This window comes from Fringilla coelebs (genome assembly GCF_963513975.1).
Source record: "Fringilla coelebs genome assembly, chromosome: 10".
Classification (NCBI taxonomy): domain Eukaryota; kingdom Metazoa; phylum Chordata; class Aves; order Passeriformes; family Fringillidae; genus Fringilla; species Fringilla coelebs.
Genome location: NC_140036.1, coordinates 8,382,759 through 8,406,017, shown reverse-complemented (window position 1 = coordinate 8,406,017; position 23,259 = coordinate 8,382,759). Strand labels below are relative to the sequence as shown.

Sequence of the window (23,259 nt, the reverse complement as noted above, 5' to 3'; positions counted from 1 at the left end):
TAATTTACACATGTGCACATTTACACATAATTGGGCTACTTCAAAGCAATCCAAGGCCACTTTTAACCCATTTTTCCTCTTTATACTCTTCTGAGATGCAAGGTAGCATCATTCCATTCAAAAAAAATATTAAGCTAGTAACAAAATACAATTAGCCTTTGCTGGTCTCTGGGATTGATAGCTGTCACTACAGCTGTTAGTGCTGCATTAAGCTGCTGTACTTTAAAAAAAAACAAACAAACAAATCCTATTAAATACATCACTGTTGTCAGGTGGGTGGTTTTCCTCTTCCCAACATACAAAGGTAACCCATTTTTTACTCCAAGCAGCTGTTTAGCTCCCCAGTTGCTAGAGTGAAGCAGAGCCTCTGTAGAGTTTGTTCTCTCTAGGGTACTGTTACTAAGGTTTGGACTCCATGCAACTTTCACTGAAAATTCAAACCTTTCTTCAAACTGAAGTTGAATTAATCTCCAAAAGCTGTTATTTCACCAGTTCCTCAGAAGATTGCTCACCCTCCCATGCTCTAGCATCCCTGCTGTGCCCCCCTGGCACTAATTGAGGGTGGCTGCAGCCCAGCCCTCGCCTGCTGTGGGTCACTTCTCCCTCAGACCCTCTGGAACCCCATCAGGAACCTGGCTTCAGCAAGCAATCCGCCCAGATTTCTCAGTGTGACATGAGCACAGCCTGACAGCCAGGCTACTGTGACCCCTCAAGTTCAGCCAGGATCCAAGAGCAGTGAATTCCAGTACCTGAATTCCAGTCAGCACAAGCCCACTTGGTACAAACCTTTATTATCTCACACCTCCTTGCCACAGCTATCATTGAAACAACTGACATTCATATTTTACAGGTACCATAAAAAGTTACAAAGTGTAAATTAAGCTGTGTAGTTCACAGAGTAAAAATACTCAAGGGTTGACTTTCTGTCAACAGAATTTGGCACAGAGGTGTTCACACACAGGGAACAGGCAGGAACTTCATCTTGAGCATATCAGACAGGCAGTGTTTGCACGGTTTGAGGCAGAGCTTCTCCTATTGATGGCTGGCTGGCTTCCCTGGCATTAAAAGGCACAAAGAGAAACACCCCAGGACGCAGGCAGGCCCCAGGCAGTGTGGCATCCCACCAGGAATCTGAGTGCTGCCCAGCTCTTCCAGGTGCAGCTGGGGCAGGGTGTGTCACCATTCCTACCAGCTCCTTGCTCTTGCTTTGTCCAGCATGAACTGCAGCTGGAGACTCTCGATCCAACAAACATGGGCAGCTCCCTCTGCCTGCAGCAGGGCTGGCATCGGTGCCTGTGGCAGCCAAAATGGGTCTGTGGCTGCCAGGGCTCTGGCCTTTAGGCTCAGGACTGCAGGGCTGCTTTACACATCCACACTAACACAGAGGTAAATATTTCAGATGACACCATGTCTATCACATTTAGAGACAGAAGTTCTATTCTAAAATAGCCCTGGGTACACTGGACAATTGGTTAATAAATGTAGTTTGGAAGGACCATCATAAGCAATATGCAGTGGTAACTGAGCAACAATAAACATTTGAGTTGTTTGGAGATTTTGTTGGTTTGTTATTTTTTGTTGGGTCTTTTTTGGGGGGTTTTTTACCATCTCCATTGTTACAAAGCAATGACAGTATCAGTAGCCATAGCAACACAATCCCTACTTGTTCTACCTGAGCCAGTTATGGATGGTACAGAGAGCCCACAGATAATTTCCTCAAGGAATTCAAAGGAAAGCCTGTTTATAGGATACCCTTTTGACTGGATATTGTCCCAAAATCAGTATCCACATATTCCCTAGAAGTTATGGTTAATTTAATTTACAAAAAAAATTGTTACTTTCCATCCTCAATGCTAAAATTTTTTAATTTACAACCTGATCTTCTGTATCATTAAGGTAATGAAAAAGAATAGACTGAGAATGAGAGGAAATATCTCATTAGACAGATGATCTAGGAGAACACACTCTGACACACTCCAAATCCTTCTTTCATGAATAACCCTCACTACTCATCAGGGCAGGCAATAAAGAGTCAAATCCAAAGGAAATTTTACATACCTGGCTAAGACAGAGCAACTGCTCAGGGATCATCACTTGGTACAATCCTCAAGACCAAGAACTCTTCCCAGGTAACAAACCTGCCATGCCTGACCTCCCTGGAAACAGAGCTGAAACAGTCCTGATGTTAAGCTGGTGTTAAACATGCCCAGTCACAGTGCTTCCTCTTCTCCAACCCTGCTCCTAAACCCCACTTTTGCTGAAAGATAAGACACCACTCAGTATTTTCCACGCATAGAGACCAGAGATCTCAGCCCAGGGAAAGGCGGACAGAAAGTGAGGAAGGAAGATGCCTGCACCACAGTGATCTGCAAAGGCATGGGAAGGGAGGGCAAGCACACATGGCACCCAGAAAGCTCAGGGAGAGGTGAATTGTGGGCACATTGACAGCAGTCTGTCAGGAAAGAGGGGCTTCTTCAGGCACTGCAAATTCCAGCCCTGGTTCCCAGAGTGCTTGTGTCATTGTAGAGAAAATGAGAGCAGGACTCAGTGTTGTTTACATCCAGATGACAATAGGATGACAAGAAGGAAGAGCCCTCTTAAGGAAACCAACTTGTTGCTGGAGGGTTTTTTGGAGCACATACATCTGCTCTGTCTGGCAAATACTTGTCTGGCTTTGGGGCGTTGGTTCAGTCAAAGTCCACCCCACAGAAGTAATTTCCACTCTTTTCTATAAATACCTTCATCTTTCTAAGGATTTGTAAAATTTCTTTGGAACTTTCTTTCCAGAGCTCTACCTTGTTCTCAAAGCCCCAGGTGTGTTTCTCCTAAGAGCCTCCAGCCCATGGAATACACAATGTGTCCAGGACTGCTATTCCTGGAGCACCTCTGTGCTCAGCTGAGCTGACTGAAGATGCCCAGGCTGCCTGACAAGCCCATGCCTGACCAGTCAGAGCACCTCACTGATGTAATATTCAGGCACCAAAACTGCTAAAAGCAAACTCTTCACTAACATCAGACTGCAAAGTCTGCAGGCAGTCAGAAAGTATGTACAAATACAAGAATTTATCTCATAAAAATACAGTAATATATTACAATTCTTTCCATAGACAATAATCTCCAAGACCTAGGCATTTAACTGAAAAAGAGTTTGGCTAAGATTTTTTTCTTTTGTTTTCTGAAGTGGATATCCACATTTAGGATAAACTTTTTCTCAAATTCAGGCACCTGGTTTATATATAATGCATCCTCTTAACCTGCTGCACCCTAGAGCTATGCTCACACTGCCTTGGCACTGCAGCTGTGTCACCCTGCAGCACCAGCTTAACACATCCCCATATATGTCAGGGGGGGAAAAGAGGCATTATCAAGTACAATTTCCTTGGTGAAATTTCAAAACTGACTGAACAAATTGGGCTCCACTTCCTTCTGTGCAAGTGCTTGACATAGGATTATTTTTAGTTTGCACAGGATGAAGAGTTCACATGATTCCCTCCTTCTCCTCTCCTGTGCCTGCCATCTCTTCTGAGGTTGAAACCACCAAAGCTGCTTCACCTTCCAAATTTATGATCCAAAGCAGAGATTGTCCAGAAAAGTCACATCATTCAGTGCTTCCCACCACCCAGCACACACATGCACACAAAAATCTCAACATAGTTCTCCAAACAGGTTTGCTCTGCTCCATGACTTGGACAAACCATTTTTGCCAATATCCAATTCAGGGCTGAAGGCTCCTATTTATTCTTGAATTCTCATGAAAGTGGTTTACAGTAGCCATCTACTGAAAACATACACCTTCATTCCTGTGGAAGAGCAGCAGGGGTTTCTGACATTCAGAGGAGAACCTGATGTCATGTTTGATAAATGATGGTAAATCTCTCAACCTCTAATCAAAGACTTCTTGGATTTATGCTTCTGCTACTGATCTCATGCTGGGGCAATTTCCTGTGCTCAAGCTGTGGTAAGAACATCTGTGTGGAGTCTCTCACTCACATTTCTGGCACACATGAACCTAAAAGGACACCTCAAAACAGCACTGGCTTCAAGGCTTACATCCCAATGATCCCTCCCCCCACCACCCAAGAATAAGATAAAAATCAATAAATCCTCTAATAATCCCTTCTTAAAAGTATTCCTTACATAAGGATAATTACAGATTACAAAATATGGATTGCAAGAAAGACATCTTTGAGCAGACACTGTTTCTTTGCATGAGATTTAGAATTACAAATTGTAATTTGCTACTCGAAGATGAGAGATTTATGTGCAGGGATGCCATAATTGCTTTTGTGTTCTTCAAATAACTTCTTTAGTTTCTGTAGATACAATGCATGTAGCTGATCAATCTCTTCAGTGGTGGGGTTCAAGTTCTGTTTTACAGGGATGGGGCTTCCCACTGTAAATCAAACACAACAGCATTAGGTTCATTGATACCTCTTTTTAAGCTGAATTGCTGTCCTTTCTCTAAGAGCTCCACCACGGCTCCCATCCAGATTGCAGAATACATCACAATTTTCTCACCCTGGGGCCTGATCCTGCCTTTCACAAGCCTGAGCCCTGGCTCTGGTTTTTCACTGCCTTTTGCTGAAGTTCAGGTACGATGAATTAACACCCCCGCCCCCCAACATTTCAGTTTGGCAGCAGAAGAGCAAATGAGAAGAGTGATAAGCTCTAACTTGAAGGAGCAGTTTACACTTCAAGATACAATCCTAAGGGTTATGTGCTGTCTACAAGTTCAACACAGTATTTTTAAAAATGTACTTTCTCCCTGTCTTCTGATGTGAATAGTAAAACCACTCAGTGTGAGGTGTGCTTAAGAGGACAGTGGTGCCCTCAACCACACTGTCACATGGACTGAAGGAAATATTTATCTTCCAATTTATTCAAAATGGATATCACTGCACCAGAAATGTGACCTCAGCCTAGGGAGGGGTAGCCTGTAAATGCCCTAAACCCTGTGAGGTGTCTCTGAACCATCCATTGCCCACAAGTGTCACTGGAACCGAAATGTTCTCCAGGCACTGTGCTGCTCCTGCTCCATGGGAGGTGACTCCATGGAAATCCAGAGGGCAGCCTTCTCTTCCACAAAAGGCTATGGCTAAAAAGTGGATTGCTGAGAGAAGCTTCCCATGATCTCAGTCTCTCCTGTGTTGTTCAGTCACCAGATTTTGACAGCTATTCTTGCATTGGAAGCACCAACACCTTAACAGACCCAACTGGCATTACAGAGGAAGCCTAGAAAAGCAGAGAGCTAAAAGCACCCTCAGGACTTTTCCAAAGGCACCTGAAAATTCCTGTTAAGAGATGTTGCCACTTCAGATTGGATGGTGATGACTAAAGGGAAGCCTAGCCAGAACCACAAAGAGCTGAGCCTGCATTTTCCTGCTGCAGCTCCAGCTGCCACCAGCTCTCAGGCCTGTGTGGGGCTGAAACTCAGACTTTACACAGCTGGGGTGGGAACCCATGGCTGGATTGAGCAATACCTTAGAGGGGTGTGAAATCAATATGCACACAATACAGGATTTCCAGAGGCAGGACTGGAAACAGCAAACAGCCCCCAAGCCCTTCTGCAACAGTCACTTCTCCCAAGAGTGAAGGTTTCTTGTGGGATGGAAAACTACACTCATCTCTCTAATATGTGCAGCTTTAAGGAACTTGCTTAATTTGATACTTTAGAGTTGTTTCTATTTCTGTAAAGCAGTAATAAAAATTTTAAAAAATTTAAAAAGAGAAAATCAAAAGTACTCATCAAGCCCAAACACTCAAACTCCCAGATCTTGGCTTAGCTGAATGGCTCTTGGATCCATGGCTTCTGAACCAGGACTGGAATCACCCATACCTGGCCACGTTGGCAGCACAGCTCATCACCTCAGGTGAGCTCACTGCAGCTCTCAGGAGCTGAGCCAATGCTTTCAAAGCCATGTTGAGGCACACCAAGAACACCCCACACACTCCCAAGGACACAGGGACACTGTGATAATTCTCAAACATGGGGAAAGAGACACAAAAGGCAAAGGACCTCGTGAGACCTTACAAGTTCTGTTGCAAGACTCTGGTCTTGCTGATTTGTATCACTCCTGTGCTTTTGTCATGATGAAGAAATGCCTCATAAAATAAGATATTTTAAGCTTCAGAACAGCCCTGGTATTATCAGCCCCAAAAAAAAAAAAAAGCAGATTATAAATCTCATCCAATATATCTCATTCCAAAGCTTTGATAACGTTTTGGCTTTAAAATAAGTGGTATTTTTAGCCTGCCTGTGTACAATGCAGGCATTAAAAATTAAATATTTTCAAAATATTCAATGCATGAAGTGATATAACACAGATCTGCTTGAAATTTAAGATAAAAAGAGCTATGTTTTTGTCTTAAACATTTTTATTTGTTTAATACTATAATCAAATCAACCCCATAAAAAGGGAGGGCCACCTTCAAAGTCCCTTGTGGAACACCAGAAAAGCTCAATTTTCTTTAGTTCACTCAGGTCAGAATCTGGCTAAAAATGATTTATCAAAAAATGTACAGAGAGACAACTATTGCCTTTGCATGAGACCCAAAATCACCTATTTTGTAAAGGTGTGTTTGTCAATAGCACTAGTAAAACCATGAAAAATATGTTCATTTCCACACTCCAGCGAGAGCAGATGAGCAGTAATGAGAGCTTTTGGGGGAAAACACTCTCCCAAACTACACATGTTGATGTGGCATGCACACTCACAACTAAACATGACAGGATCTTTCCAAGGGAAAAAGCCAAGAGGGAAGGAAACACCCTGAAGACCTGCAAAACCATCTAAGTGGCAGCCTGCCCAAGGGCTGTGGCACCACGAGGTGTCCTCTCCTTTTCCTCCTGCCTCTCTCCCTCTGGCCTGATGAGCACCAGCTCAGGACCACACAAGCTCCTTCCAGCAGCCCTGCTCCAGAGCTCTGCTGGGCTGGCTGTACCTCAGCTGGGACATCCAACTGTCACTTCTCTGCAGAGCTAAGAAATGAAGGTTCTGGGCTTCACACAAAACATCAGAAGCATCCAGAAGCTGCAGCAACAGCTGCAGAGCTGTGGCAGCCCTCTTGGAAAAACTGGACAGCTCTTGGGTTTCTTTATGGATTGCCAAGGATGGGAGTCTATGGATAACTGAGAATGAAGAGTAAGATTTGGCCAGAAAAGGGAAAGGAAGATAAGGACTGCCCCCTTTAACTGGGAAGGACAGTAAACCTCACATACTTGTTTTAGCTGCACAGTAATTAATTCTGTTAGAACAGATTTATAAATTTACAGATATTAGCAGTATTGATGAATTTTGAAACATTTGCAAACACTTTAGAAAAGGTGCAGGGAGCTTACCAACAGTATGAATAGGCTGTCTGTAAGGTATTAGGCCAAAACTGTATTGGAATACTCCTCTAGCATGAAATAGTGGTAAAGCAAAGCCCATTATCTTTTGCAACCTCTCCTGTACATTCCTGAGCCATGAACCTTTGGGGTTTGCAACTTGCTTGAATAGTTCATTTTCACCAAAGGAAAACACTGGGACCAGATGAGCCCTGTAAAACAAAGAGGACACTGAGAATTCTACATCAGCCTGCACTTGCACTGCAGTTCACATCAGCAGCATGGAAACAGTTTCACAATAACCAGCACAGAGAGTTTCAGCAGCTTTGGATTTCATCAGCAACAGACATTCAACTCTTCTCATGTGCAGCAGCTTTTTGGAGGCCTTGGCTGGTTGGTGTTTAAAAAAAAAGGGTATTGGCACACAACTAGCAACTTGCTTTTGGCAGTATTTAGTTGGTTGGTACCTACTGGAATTTGTGACTGTTTGGAATTATGAAAATGAGTTATTGCATATATCGTAAGTATGTCTTTATCCACCACTATTTCAGCAAGTCCACCCTCGTTCCACTACTTTTTTTTCCCTTGGCAAGCAAAGGAGCCTCATTGCTAACTTTATAATGCTCCCAGCTGGGTGGCATCAAAACCAGATCTTGGCTTTCCCTTGTCCTTTGACCGGAGTAATGCGTGCCCTTGATTTCAGCACAAAAACCTTGATAAAAACCAGCCACCCTCACAGACACGAGTGCAATGCCAAATTCCTTCTCTGCTGTCCAATTCCCAGCCAAGCCCTGCTTCCTCTGGACTTCTTCGAAAACAGAAGCCATAATCCATTATTACCAGAGGTCACATCTTACCCACAGAAATTACATGAACCCACTTTGGCTCTTGCACAGCCTAAGGAATTCTCATTCAGTTCATGAATTGGCCTGGGAGGAAAGGCACTGACTAGCTCCTGGACAAACAACCTGAGTGGGTAGAATCAGTGCAGGTAAACCCAGCATTGTATTTAAAACCTTGGCTGCAGTATGGTTTTTAATTAATGCTTCGTTTCATTAGCTATTCTACAGAGTTTAGACAAAAAAAAAAAAAAAAAAAAAAAAAAAAAAAAACCCACACAAAAACAACAGGATAATCCTAAGCAGTCTCTGAAGGATTCGGGGATATTTTCTTTACTTAAACCTTAGTTTCTGTATCTTAGCTCTATTCTGTCCCCACTACTTTTGAGAAAAATTTTACTGTAAAATAGCAGTAGTGCTAGAACATTGTCAGAAAGAGTATCTGCAGAGCTGCGAATGCCTGAGGAGGATGCACTGAGGACAGAGCTGGCTGGAAAATGCTATGGACTGTCAATATCCACCTGTACAGTAAAAAACAACTGCTTCAACAGCTTCTTAGCCTGAGGACTCACACAGACTATCACATACTGTTCTGACTAGTGTCTGCTCAAAGTTTCTTTCTCCAGTGGATTTATCAGCCTGCCACCTGTAAAAGAAATATCATAAAGCCTGGTACTTACTGTGGCTGTGTAAACACTTGACTTTTTACTACAACACTAAGACAAACAGGAACATCTTGTGGTGCAACAGCTGTGGTGCCCTGACACTGTGGGATTTGTTTTAATCTAGTGAAGACTTTTGCAAGATGCTATGTAGGAGGCTGAGACAGAGAAATAAGTAACTTATGATTGTGAAATTAAAGATAAGTTATCTGATTCATCATTTGTTTTGTGTCTTTAGTATTTCTTCACTTTGTATCAGATATTTGTACTACCTTGGACCAAAATGTCTTTTGCAAAAGTGCAGAGGACACTTGCTGACATATTCAGGCCACATTTGACAAGCTCCTAGCTGAGGAACACAGCTTCTCTGTGCTGGCAGCACAGGAGTCAGGGCCAGAGAGCACAAGCCTCTGCATTGCCCCTTCCTTCCTGAGCTGGCACTTGCTGCTGCAGATCATGAGCATCAGCAATGTGTGCAGGCACTGGTGGCAGATGGGTCTTCTCATCTGCATCCCACAGGCCTCCCTGGCCCTTTCATTTCCAGTTGAGTTGGAAATTTTCTTCCCATTTTGTTAATGTTAAAAACAAGACTTCAAAAGCAGAAGCAATTACTGGATGCCAAGTCTTTGGGCAAGAGCTCTGTCAGACTTGCACTGCCCCCCAGCCCTGCTGGACAGATAAGTCAGAATTTCTGTGCTTCCCAGAGAAGCAGGTGTTTGTGCTGGTGTGTGCAGGAATGACTTGGAGCCTGCTGGTTACACGACATTGTGAGTTGTGGCCCTTAGCCACTGGGGCAGAGACAGGCACTGCCACCCAGAGGAGGGCTCCAGACAGCCATGAATGACCCTTTCAGAGAGATGAGCACCATCGCTGAAATCTAAGTGAGTGAAGGGGTAAAGGGGCCATTCCTGTGTTTTGTAAGTGTCCCACTCTTGCTGTTATGTGTTGGAGTTACTTTTGAAATCAATGTCTTGAGAGGCACAGGTGTATCTGATTTCTCAATCCAAATCTATTTAGATGAGAGATAACCACCACCAACCTTTGTGATATGATAGACCAGACATCTATCAACATTCTACTAAAAAAGAAGTATCTAAATATTCTTCTAATCTTTATGGTTAAAACAAATAAAAGCTAGTGAGTTTTCAGGATCCCACTGAATTAATCAACAGTTGAGCAAAAATTGAGTAAGGATTCATTTAGGCAGTAAACTCCTAATTCAAAAACACAAGTATTTTTTCTGGGTATGAATTAGACTAGAATGTTACATTCTGTTGGCACAAAAAATTCTTTATGAGAATCCTAGTGATATGCATAAGAAACACCCTTGGAATTTTGGCACAGAACAGTTTCTAGAACAGTTTCTAGTTCTTTGCACTCTGTGTAAAAGCAGAGAGCCCCTCTTCTCAGAGAGCACCTTTTCTCCAGTTAATTGCTTAAAAAGCTCTTACAGATTTCCCAAGACTAGTATTTTTTCTCATTGCTTCACATGTCAATGTTTAATCCTGGGAGCTGTTCAGAGAGTGTAGCTGGAACAGATAATTGGTTTCAATATTTCTAATATATAAATCATCTAGACCAGTCCAGAACAAACACAATAACTTATATTGTGTAAATCACTCAAAAGGACTTTATACCATCTTTGTTTAGTAACACACTGATGGCTGCTTCATAGTAAAGAGTTATCTAGTTTTTCTTGAGATTTTCACCAAAATTCCTAGGAATTTAATTTTGCAAATGGCAATTCAAAAGAAAGTTTTTAGAATAATAGTGAAAACAAATCTTCCTAGACCATAATTCTCAGCGATTTAATGAAACAGGGCCTGGCAATCCATTTTGTTTGCTTGTTTGCTTAAAATGATAAGAAAATTCTACCTTAATGTAGCTTCAATTTACAGAACAGAAAGCAGAATTGGCCCTATTCAGAAAAACCAGCCAAGATTTATTAATATTGTTTCATAATTCTTACTCTTTGCTAGTGCAAGAAACAACTGAAATAAAACAAGATATGCTAATAACACCTACTGTTACAAATTATGAAAGTCAAAGGGAATTTTCAACACTCCCAGACTGGATCTAGGTGGACAGATTGGCTCCTGTGCCAGATATCTGCATGTTCTTAGACACTTAGACTCTTTCAAATTCTCTAATTCTATATAATATGAACTATATTTAAGAATCAATCTGCATTCAAAGCATGCTTCATGGAAGACCTACCCATGTTTCAGGGCCATTTTAATAAAGCCCTTCCTCTTGAGGATGTTCAAGGTCAGACTTCCAGGATGTGCATTCAGAGATTCCTCTGCTCCTCCAATCACAATGACAGATGCATGGCCACCTCCTTCATTGCTCAGCACATGGGAGACACTTTCCTTGGATGCAGAAACCATTCCTTCAGGAGGAAACATTTTAAGACTGACCACTGGATCTTCATGTACAAGTACAGTGGAATTTAAGAATATTTGTAAATATATAATTGATGTTTCAAAATTATAACAGCACAGAACAGATTTCAAAGGTTTGGGTTCAAGTTCCTCATTCTGCAACAGATTTGGTTTTGGGCATATGCTTTGATTTCACACTGATGAATTACATGGTTTAGGGGTTTTGTTGCCTATTGCAAGAGTTTTGAGTTCTTCAGGGTGTGCTCTTCTGGCAACTTAACTCCCCTTCAGAGAGACTCTGTGCCCAAGAACAGAGGAGGTGAATGGCAGCAGATACTGCTGGGAGGCAGCAGCTACAGCTGTACAGCAGGTGCATACAAACACAGGCACAGAGGGGTTAACAGAATGTATAGAGGACTTGTTAACTCAAACATGGAGCTACAGTGCCAAGAAGATCCCTCCACTCTTTTCACAGCTATAAAGCAGCAGCTCCATCTAAGGCAATGGCATGACAGCATTAGAAGAAGCAGAAAAGACTCACTTCTACTATTCCATAACTGCATCAGCTCATTCTCTCATAACCAGGCCCAGGCTCTCATCAATATTTAGGCTAAAATAGCAGATTCTATGAAGCTTTCCTGGTACTCCTGCTGATACAGATATTTCTAATTGCGGGCCCACTGCTGTACAAGACTTCATCATCTCCTTAGGTCTTGCTCTGGACTTGGTGTTTTGAAAAATCCATTTTCCAACAGATATGCCCCTAATCTTTCAAAGGTTCCTCTTCCTTCTTGCCCTATGTTTTATTTCAAAGGCTTATAGTGATCCCACTTACCCAGAGGTTAAGTTTAATTACACTGTGTTGAATTCATATAATCTAATTGCCAATTTAGAGATCAAGCCTTGGTTACATTGTTGGTTTTACAGAGCTGGTATCAAAATGCACTTTTGGAGTTCTGCTCCCTGCTTGGTCTTTTTACCAATAGGGACATTACAATGTGGATTATAAAAATTTGGGAAGAGAGGGAAGTTGACTGTGAGCTACTTTTGAGAGCTGGCCATCAAGAGGAATATCTTGCAACTGGAGCAAGTCCAGACCTCAGCAAAAAGCTGCATCCATCTGCCACATCTGCCTTCACAGTCACTGTTACTCTGACAATGCAGCTGACCTGGGACTCACAAATAATTCAAGTGGTGCTCATTCAAGTCAGCATGCGTTTTCCCCGAAAAGGAAAGCAGAAATCACTGCCTTTCCCCAGGATAAATGTGTCTCCTGCTGAAGCAGAGCTGTCCTGCATGCAGGGCACTGCTCTGTGCTCACACCACAGCCCAGGGTGCCACTGCTGCGCTGCCAGAGGCAACAACTGCACGTGTTAGAGACAGGCAGAGAAGGACTGGGAAATGAAACACTGTGCCAGGAGCGTGGCTTTCAGGACATGGAAAATTTTGCAAGTGTTTTATGACTGGAGTGTGACCTGTATCACAGCAAAGGTCCCCTCTCATTTATCAGCTGCATACCTATGAAAACTGAGCTCCAATGCTGGCTCTTCTTTAGTGTGCTTTTTACTGCAGCTCTTTCTCATTCTGCAGGTAAATATTTGTTCCCATGGGTCAAGATGCCAAAAACATGTAAATCTGACTTCCAGACAATGATTAAACAACAGTGTTTAAAATTGCAATGCTCTACCAAAGCCAATCCCTCACTTTGCAAGCCTCAAAGAACGCCCTCAGAAAATACATTTGCATGGAGAGGCATTCTCTGATTTGTCAAAGTATACATAGATGAGTAATTCTGATATTAATCTGGGAAACATCCTAGGCATGTTTCTGTGCATGGAGCAGGGGAACAGCTTCTCTGAGATCACAGTGTCTGTGTTGCAGTCATGAATAAAGTTAGATCTCTGTCTCCTGAACTTAAGTCTTGTGCATCAGAACATGCTTAAATGCTGTGGTTGAATGAATTTAAGTAAAATAACTCATTTATTAAACCACTGGGGGGGAGCACTAGTTCTTATTTAATTCTTCTCCTTTTTTAGCTCCCCCAACTCAATTGCTTGTTATTTTTATCTTTTATTACTGTAGTACCAGTCATGAATAGCACCCCTTTATGACAAATGCTTCTCAGAACAGAGAAAAAATGTCCCTCTCTCTAGAGTTTACCTCTCAATTAAAATTACACAAATTTGCAACATAGGACTTCAATCAGAAGCAAGTAATTAATTTCTGAGTATAAAGATATTTGTAATGTATAACGCTAAGCCCTTCAGGTAAGAGATTAGCCAGAATTTGTTTTACAAATGCCTGCTAATGACTAAATTAAATTACAAATTATTTTGCCCTTCTCTTCTTGTATATAATGGGTACTCAGGACTGCTGTCTCATAGCTCAAAGGAACAGCAGCAATCTCTTTTCAGAACGAAAAAACAACTCAGTGATATAGTTTACAAATCTATTAATAAAACTTTTGAATTTTTTTTTTGCCACAACAGTTCATCATAAAATAGAGATTAAATGTAGCACCAACAGTGATCCTTCTGAAATTACTTACCGTATATAAGTAGAGGAATAGACTTTACATTTGTAACAGAAGATAAAATATGGAGCAACAGCTGAGACAGTGTGCTTTTACCTACCAGCACTCATTATGTATTCTCTGAAGAAGGGACAGCCAAACCAGATGGGCATGATATGGAGATATGGAGTAAGGCCAGGAAATAAATTTTTGAAAGGAGGATCGGTGCAAAAGTTTCCAAAGGCTCCAGCAACCAGGACCCCATGAGGGTGAAAGCCAAGTAAGTAGTTGTGATTTGGGTTCAGTTCTGAAGTTTTTATAAGCTGAAAAATAGAGTCAGTGGTGGGCATTGTAATATTTACCTCAAAAACAACAGCTATGGAGATTGCACATTGACAGGACATAGAAGCAATGGCAATGAGTTTCCTTCTGAGCAGTTAAAACTACTGTCCTGCTTTACAGATGAACAAAGCTTAAATGGATGTGTCAGGATAACATGTCTAGACTTACTGTGCTGAAGTGCTATCTTGTCACCCAGCAGTCCAACTAGAAAACCAGGCCCTGTCCCCTTTTGTCACTAAATCTCAGATTTCCCATGCTTTAAAAAGAAGTTAAGTTCACCCCGGAGAGAGTATTAGAATTTTAGCAAAGATGAGTCTTAGATGTTTCTCCATGGTTATGGCTATTCAAGCTGTTTGTGAGAAACCTTTTACTCACATGAATGGGAAAGTATTCCCTGAAGTACTTCCAGACAGTCCAGCTTCTGACCCAGTGGGACCGCCTGCCCCCAGCACATGGCGTTCCCCAGTCGAGGTACAGCCACAGCAGGTACAGAACAGCAAGGAACCAGAAGTTGCCCAGGATCAGGATCACAAAGAATCCACAGCAAAACTCTGCTACAAGAGACAAAAAGTGAAAGCATAGCAAGCATTAATCACAACTGTGTCCCTTTAAGAATACCCAACCCTGATATGTTTTTAGAGATTTACTCAAAATGCACACAAATTGAACTCAGCTTATTCCACATGGGGGTGTTACAGTGAGGGTGAAGCATTACAAGGGTGTATCACCTCAGTCTATTATTTCTCCCTCTACTGCACAAATGGACATTTGGTTGAGAGCATCTGGTTTACCTAAGGCAGAATAAAAGGAGACAGTAAGAGCTAACAAGGATGTAATGCTTCAGGGAATAAGAAGAAAGGAAAGCTGGGGAAGGAAAGAAGGGAAAGGGAGCCATAGCATCATCTCTTTTCTAATTACAGGGGTATTGGGCAATCATTTTCTATTCTCCTCCTCAGCTTCTCTACCTATAATATAGATCTACTCCCAGCCAAAAGTGCTGTCACTGGCCAAGGAGATGCACTACACAAGACCAAAATATGGAGAGGTTCCACTACAGCACTTGAGCAAGAGCTCTTGAAAAACACCACAGCTAACTGAGGCCCACAGACCCCCAAAGTCAATGTGGAAAACTCACAAGAACTGAAACCAGTTCTAAGGAACATCATTAATGCAGGACAAGTAACACAGATGAAATATGACACCCCAATTCCACTGGGGATTTCACAGGGAATCCCACAACAGCATCACTCCAAAATAGGGCACAGAAGTCTATTGAGGAAAAGTCATTACCTGTTCCCTGAAGAAGAGATCCTGAAACTATAGAAATTTCTAGGAATGCTAATCTGGACAGGATGCCAAGGTTCTTGGTTTGAACAAGTATGAGAAGCTTTTTCTAGCAGCTATAAATCAATTAATTTGTTATGCAAGATTTAATAAATATTTAAATTTCCTACCCTTCCTTTCATCAGCACTTTTGACTTAACACGGAATCAATCACATGGCTTTTTTAAACACAGAATCACATGGCTTTTTACTATCAGTTTGCTAGCAAACAGCTGAAAAGTGCTTTGTAGCCAAGCATCCTTGCTGTGAGAGCTAATTACATCAGCAGTGAGAAGGCCCAGATAGCAGTACTTAATCCTGTGCAGACAAACATCCACCAGATCAACAAGCTGGCTGCTTTGCTTTACCTAGGACACCTTCCTGAGTGCAGGCAAGGTATGGGCAGATAAGTATTGGCGTTAGCACTTCCTCAGGGGAGCTCAGCATCTTGTAGGACAAAGTTGATTACTGCATTCCCAATGACACATGTGAGGCAAATTCCTTTTGCCATACCTCCTCATTATTTCAACGAATTAGCAGCCTGCAAGATGAGCTAAACACTGATGACTCAAAGCCAATGAGCCTGTAAACACAAACCTGATGTTTTCTCCTTCAGACAAGACAGTGAGTAAATAAATAACAACCATTTTAAGTAAATTCATAAACAAATTCCAGGCAAAAGGTAAACAACTTTGGAATTGTCACTCTACTGCATCATTGTGTCCTTGGATGTAGTTCCAGTGTACATTCTAAGTGTAATTTTTTGGTTGAACTAGAATTAGACCTTTGAAAAATATCTCTGTGATATACTGGATTTTGGGGGTAGGTGAGGGGAGATGAGGAAATATAGATTAAAAGACAAATCACAGCCACGGAACTCTGAACATTGGGCTTGTGAACCAATGTTGGTGTGTCACTTCTCCATTCCCCATTTACAACACATGGATACTCATATTTTGCAACAAATGGTGAAAACCAATCTATGTAGGGTGAACAACCAGCACTGGCAGTCATCCTGCCCAATGATGTTTGCACACCTGATCCTTCAATCATTAATCAGGCTCTGAGTTTGCAACTGGGGCACCAAATTTATGAAATAGTTAAATACCAGAGATAAGAAGCAGGAAAACAGCACAGGTTAAATCTGGAAATAGGAAGCTTCAAATGCATTTGGAGTTAATAAGGCATCAAAAATGTTTGATTAATATCTGTTATGAAAGCCACCAAACGCAAGATTGTCCCTAGAGGAGAAAGCTCCCATTATGCTCAGAGCAGTCATGGGCAGTGCAGGTGTGTCCCTGGTGCCAGGAGAGCTGGTGTCATCCCAAGCAGCACTACAGGCTCTCTGCAGTGCTCCAAAAACCATGCAAAGGAGCTCAATCCAAAACTGGTTGGGCATTTGTTGGACGTGGATCAGTCTCCTGTAAGGGCCTTTGTCAGGTCATTGGTTACAACTGGGAGCTACAAAGATACCTGAGCACTCCTGCCAAGGAAGCTGTATCTCAGCAGCGCTGTGACAGCAAACACAAACACTCAGATGCCAAGCTTTAGAGGCCTGTTGATGCTGAAATTTGGCTCCAAGTTCCTAAGACCTTCCACTGGCAAATACTGATAAACTAGAGATACAGAGCATTGCACACAACTGATTTGGAGGTAGAGAGGCCTGGATACCATAAATCCCCAAGTTACTAATTGCCAAATCCCAAGAGAGCATGCCAAATTTAGTCTATGTGTTTCCCATTTCTTTTCTTTCTCCTTAGGCATTCACTGTCACTTATGTTCACATAGGGCTTGTCAGGCTAGGGTCTCTGGCCCGACACCCCAGAGCCATTTTTTCTTAGTATTTTTGAGAGATACAAACAAATACACACAGACACCTGGTTAAATTCCCTCCCTAAGATGGAGGTAACAGAGGCAGCATTCCTAGAAATACCAGTCAGTAAGTACCCTGTTATTCCCCGTGATCACATTTCAGTCCCTACACATAGGCCACCAATAAACTTCATGGATAGATGAGTACAGAGTGACAAAAACAAGTAGCAATACCAGCCAGCTTGCTAGAAAAGGCTCATGGAGCCTAGCTGAGTTTTCTTAAACATCAGAAGAGTTGGGTTTTTTTCTAAGACTTTGAGGAAGAACAAAACTATATTAGTTATTCAGCTATAGCTGATGAATTAAATCAGCACCAGATAACAAACCATCGTGGCATGTTTGCAGGAAAGGTTAATATTTGCTTTAGCACATTACACTGACACCTTCTTTCTCAACACAGAAACCACTTATTATTCCAGCAGCAATCTCTCACTCTGTGGCAAATGTTTCATCATTTCTATTCTTTTGGGGAAGCCAGATCCACAACTCAAAACTGTCTCCAGCAAGTTCAATTAACAGACTGCTTCATCCTACATGCACAGAAGTTTAATCACTAGAGTACAGGATGTAGTTTAATATATACCAATGTCTTCAGCATATTATTTTGTGGCATTGTGCATATTAAAGTATACCTTCTATTATATACTGATTTTGCATTATTAAGGGTTTTGCAAATAAATACAGGGGTGCCTGCACAACAGTCACTTCCTAAATCCCCAGTGAGGAGACCAGGAACACTGCTGGGCCCCAAAAGTGGGTCTTAGAAGATGCACTATTCTCCTCTGCCATCACCTTTTCTCAGAGAAAAACCCTGGTATCCCTGCTGGAAACTCTCATTTCCCTCTCTCATTGTCTGGCCCTAGGCACCAACCCCACCCAAGCAGCTCAGTTTTGCATTTGATTTTGTACATGTTCAAACTCCACTGTCCATTTTCACATCAGGGACACAGAAGTTAGCAGGAGCACATAGCTCACCAACTCACCTTCTAGCTTTGCTTTCTTCAAAAACGCTGTCATTTGATTTGTGTACATTAGACAGAAAGGTAAGCAAAAGGCTAAAGCACTGGGAATGCAGCATTTCAACCAAATCTGACTGATTTTGATTTGTTTTAATGGTTTTGCCTTTACATTAGCCCTTTGATCTACGTCCTGATACAACGTGAACCCCACTGACAGATGTGCAGTACTGAGGCACACAGCTCACAGCACACACCAAGGATAAATGCCCATCTGCTGTGGGCAAAACCTACACCTGTTCCAAATAAGAGGATATCAGGCATACTGGTGAATACAGCAAAATTAATTCAACCTTCTTTAGAAAAATATTTCCAAGCTTAAAAACAAAGATTTCCTGCAAACACCGGGCACATCCACTGCATCCAGTGACAATTCCTTTAGTGCACATGCACAATGAACTTATGATAGAAAAATAGGGCTTTATGTAACCTCTTTGCTTTGTCAGTCCTGCAGCACTTACAGGCTTGGAGATGTTATTTCTGCAGGTGACTTTCTGCCTGGGGTTGGGTTGGACAGTGGCACAGAGTGATCAAGAGCACATAGGCTCACAGGCAGACATGGTAGGGGTGTTGCATGAGCTTGGGACAGGGCCAGACCTGCCTCAGGACTGTCAGCCCCTGGCCAAGTGAACAAATCTCAAATAACTGTAATTACAGGCATAAAACTACCATCTGTAAAAATTGTCTGGTTTGGCTTTTTGTCCAAAGTAGATACTATGAGATTGCAAAATTTCATGTATCTGCTGTTTCAGCAGTAAAACACTAATGGCTTGACACTATGCTTCAGCCTGAAGCTGTTTTGGATTTGTGCTTAATACAGTGAGAAATAGCATTTGCCAGTTTTCAGTTTTAACAGCTTTAGTTTTCTGGACTCAAGACCAGTAACACTTGTCTTTCAAAAGACAGAAGCCCAATTAAAACACTTCTCTCTTTCATGGAACTTGTATCCAAACTTTTCTGGTCTGCTGACTTGGAGAACATAAGATAGAAAACTACATAGCATTTTCAGTTAACACACAGTGGGAATCTGTTAATGGGCATTTCTCTCATCTAACCCAGAAACTCATTTTCACCTCCCAGTATTTCAGAACTTATTTTTGCTTCTGGTGCCATGCCCCTGGATAAGGAACAGGCAAATCACTGTTACAAAGAAAACTTGTCTTTTCCCTTTGAGAGTGAACTTTGGCAGCTTGCAGCACAGAACAAGGAAGCACAGGAACTTACAGCCAGAATTTTAAAGAGGTTCCTTTTGTATATAATGAAATTCTGTGCACATCTGTACAGCTTTTTTGAGACAGAGGCATGTTTACTCTGCCTACGCTGCACAGCAGAAGCAATGGATCTCTAGTGCAGATCCAGCCCAAGCTGGGACACTGCATGAAGAAGCAGAACTTTGCTTGTACCAGGCTGCTGCTGCTATTTTTTCAGTATTTGCAGATGGATTCCCTCTTTCTACAGTGGGGATGAGATTTAGGTTTCAACAACTACTGCATGTCTGTATTTCAGGCCAGCTTGTGAGTTGCACAAGTAAGAGGGCATTTTCAGTCATCAATTCCACAGTGTCAGAAAACCATGCAGCATTAAAACAAAGCAAGCCTGGAGAGCAAGGGCTTTTTATGTTTTTCAGCCAGGAAGATATAACCAAGAGCCTTTTATCCAAGTCACACTGTGAATTCTAAGTTGTAATACGCTTGCATTCTCCTTACAGCTTACTGAGTGTGTGAAATCACTTTTTCACATATCAATCCCCAGATCTGAAGCATATCATTGACCAATTCAGGTCACTAATTTACAGTTATCTTACTTCATCTATTAGTCCTACAGTTCATTTTACTAAGCTATAGCACATTACAACACACCTAGATGGACAACTTCAGCAGCTAAGCCAGTACCCCATTTATTCACTGCTTTAAACAGACTCCCTCTATCTATATCATGAATCATCAGCTGTCATAGAGCATTATCTGTTCAAGTTTTCACATGCAGATACGTAACACAAGACAGACAATCAAGATTGTGCTTGGCATAAACTAGTTCAAACCCCCAAAGAACACCTAAACATCCAACCTATTCTGTGACGAACTCACACAGTATTTCACTTGTCCCGAGGCATCCCCTCCCTGATTTGAAAGTGTCACTATTGAATGCAAAGCCTCAACAAACAACCAACAACTGTTCAGAAAAAAAAAAAAAAAAGCTAAAAAATCCAGACATAGGGGCAGTCCAGGACATCAGAAACCAGCCCATTTCTCACTGCTTTAACTCATTTAGGATTCATCCACCTGAATTTTCCTGCAGCTAAGTGAAACTTTTTGGCTAGATCACTGGCTGCCCTTTCACTTGAAAGCATCTGCCTACGAAATGACAAGGTCACATTGGTCAGCTCTAAAGATAAACATCCCATGGTGCACAAGCAGATACTTATTATTAGAATCAAATTGTTGATCAAGCCTTCCTGCAAATCCATTTTTTCATGATCACATGAACTCACTATACTCAAGATAACCAGCTGTAAGACCATTTCTGAGTTGATTTTCCTTGACATTCCCAGGCAGAACCAGCTGCAGATGACAGCTCCCTACTTTGCCTGCTAAACTACAAAGAGGGGATTTTCTGAGTCCTGATCGCTTCTAGTAAGCACAGGAAGATGTGGTTTTCTGCAGCAGTATTGCTCCATTAGGGAAAAAAAAAAGTTTTCTTCCACTGCCCTTGAACTTCCACTGCTTTATGAGACTAAAATAATGGCTCATGCCAAGAGCTAATTCAATAACAGAAAATTAAAACAGACAACTTACAATGTAGCCACAAACAGAAACTGTTTAGCATTTAACTACATATAATTCCAAGGTAACAGAACATCTGCTGATTAATGTGTGAAGATGCTTCATACCCTCCATACTTCCCCCAAATCTTTCCTGTGTGGGTAAACAACCTAAAAAAAACCTGAAAGACATCAGACCACCTGTAGGATAATATATTTGTAAGACATACAAGGAAGATTAGTGCACACTACTTTTCTCCTTGTAAATCCTACAGCACGGACGATCTTGAAGTGTTCCAGCATTTCCAGTAATGCACAGGTGGGTCTGTACCTCAGAACAGACTATTCAATAACCACTTCCCAGTTTATACAATCCATGGATTTAGTCTCGTAGAGTTATGGCTTATCTTACCTTATCAAGTGATTCATTTCATCAAATTGAAGATACCTACCCATGTGAATACAATTTGCTGCTGTGAATAGGTGCTTAATGATAGGTGTCTATTACGATATTAGGAAAATTAATTATAGAGGAACAATCAGCAGAAAAAGATTACCAAGTAGAATTACCAACACTTTCTTAAAGCCAGTGAGGATACTTCTCATACACTTACAGAATTGTCTGTATTTGAATCAATTCACTGTATTTTTCATTACCTTGTTAAATGAGAATTTTATTGAACTACAGCATATAAAGTTATTTTACGAAATTATGCATGAAAACAACATTAGTCATGTACCAGACTTTATGCTCATCTTCGATAAAAAAGTTGCTGTCAGAAACATACTGGGCATCTCAATGAGGAACCACAGAAACTAGCTTTTTAGGTTCATATTTGAAGCAGAACCCATAGAAAGAAACAGACCCCCCCATACAAGAGGAAAAACCATCCAAAGCTTTTAGGGAAGAAAGAAGTGCGATGCTCCTGCCCGCCCCGGGATCGCCGGGGAGCTGCTCGCCCCCGGCCGCTTCTGCACCCACGTGGAGCCACGGCTGGCACCGAGCGATGCCCACGGGTCACGCCGGTCACGGGAAAAGCCGCTTCTCGCCCTTTTCTCGCTGGGGCAGGGGCAGGAAGGAGAAAAGCGGTTACCCAGCAGGAGGAAGGAGAAGATCCACTGCAGAACGGCGACTGTCTGGATCCTCCTCTTTAGGGGGATATTGATGGGCGCAAACTCGACCTTCATGCTGACGGAGAGCAGCGCGGGAGGCAGGGAGCTGCCGGCCCCGGCCCCGGCTCCAGCCGCCGCACCTGCCCGCTGCGCGCCGCTCTGCCCCGGCCGTGCAGGACGCGCCCCTCCCGCCGCCGGCGCTGCCCACGGCCGCGGGTCCGGCAGGCGGGGACGGGGAGGCGGTGCCGCCCGCCCCGGCCGCTGGAAACCTGATCCTGGAGCGGGAGCGGGTAGAGCCCGGGTACGGCTGCGGGGGCTGGCGGCTGCTAAACCCCCTCCGCCCACAGGCGGCCGGCAGGGCTGCCCCCGCCCGGAGCGCCGCGCCTGCCGCCGCTCCGCATGAGCGGCACCGGGCGGAGGCACCGCGGCTGTGTCGGAGCGAGCCCCGCGCCCGCGGACCCAGGTGCGCCCGCACGCCCAGCACCTGCGCTGCCCTGCCGGGCCGGGCGGGCTTTTCCCGTCGGAGCGCCCGGAGACCCGGCACTCCGGGGCGTGCTTAAGGCTCTTACCATTAAAGAGCTTATAGAGCTGACCCAGAACTTAAGAGTTCCTGCAGTGTTTGGCGTCAAGCGTTTCGTTTTTAATTACACCAGCACACGCACAGCCTGCAACCGCCCGCGGCGCTTCGCCCGCGGTGTCCGTGACAGGGATCGTCAGTAAATAAAACTTCGGCGTGAAAAAGAAACCACCCCCCGAAACTCGCACAGCGTTGGCCCAGCTGACCCCCCCTTCTCCATGGGGACGGCGGCAGCGCCGGGATTCACTATCGCCCGCGGGGACAGGGACTTGCGGTCCCCGCACAGGGACGGGGACAGCGGCACCGCCGGGACACACGGGCCGCCCCTCCCGCCCGGCGCCGGCGACAGCGCGGGGCCCCGGCGCGGGCTGATGTCACCGCCCTAGCTGCCCGCCGCGATGCCGGGGCTCGGCGCGCCGCCCGCCCCCTCCCCAGGCGCAGCACGGGCTCGGAGCAGCCCCACGGCCGCCCGGGCGCGGTGTCACAGCGCCGGGGAGCGCGGAGGGGCGGCGGGCGCGGCCGGGGCTCCGA

At 43.4% G+C, this 23,259-nt stretch overlaps 1 protein-coding gene across 1 annotated transcript; it reads right to left on the bottom strand.

The window, feature by feature from the left end:
• Positions 1-794: 794 nt before the first annotated feature.
• Positions 795-22,821, bottom strand: MOGAT1 (monoacylglycerol O-acyltransferase 1). Its single transcript, XM_084212453.1, has 6 exons — positions 22,133-22,821; positions 14,442-14,620; positions 13,846-14,047; positions 11,046-11,220; positions 7,340-7,539; positions 795-4,393 (listed from the first exon to the last, which is right to left on the bottom strand). The coding sequence occupies exons 1-6, from the start codon at positions 22,224-22,226 to the stop codon at positions 4,239-4,241; spliced, it is 1,005 nt and encodes a 334-aa protein (XP_084068579.1). The 5' UTR covers positions 22,227-22,821; the 3' UTR covers positions 795-4,238.
• Positions 22,822-23,259: the final 438 nt, after the last annotated feature.

Excerpts from the sequence above, each read along its gene's own strand:
- MOGAT1 (XM_084212453.1), bottom strand. The coding sequence starts at position 22,226 with ATGAAGGTCGAGTTTGCGCCCATCAATATCCCCCTAAAGAGGAGGATC. Across the intron at positions 14,621-22,132 it reads CTTCTCCTTCCTCCTGCTGG|CAGAGTTTTGCTGTGGATTC; the intron begins GTAACCGCTTTT and ends TGTCTCTTGTAG. Across the intron at positions 7,540-11,045 it reads AAAATGGCCCTGAAACATGG|GGCTCATCTGGTCCCAGTGT; the intron begins GTAGGTCTTCCA and ends TTTGTTTTACAG.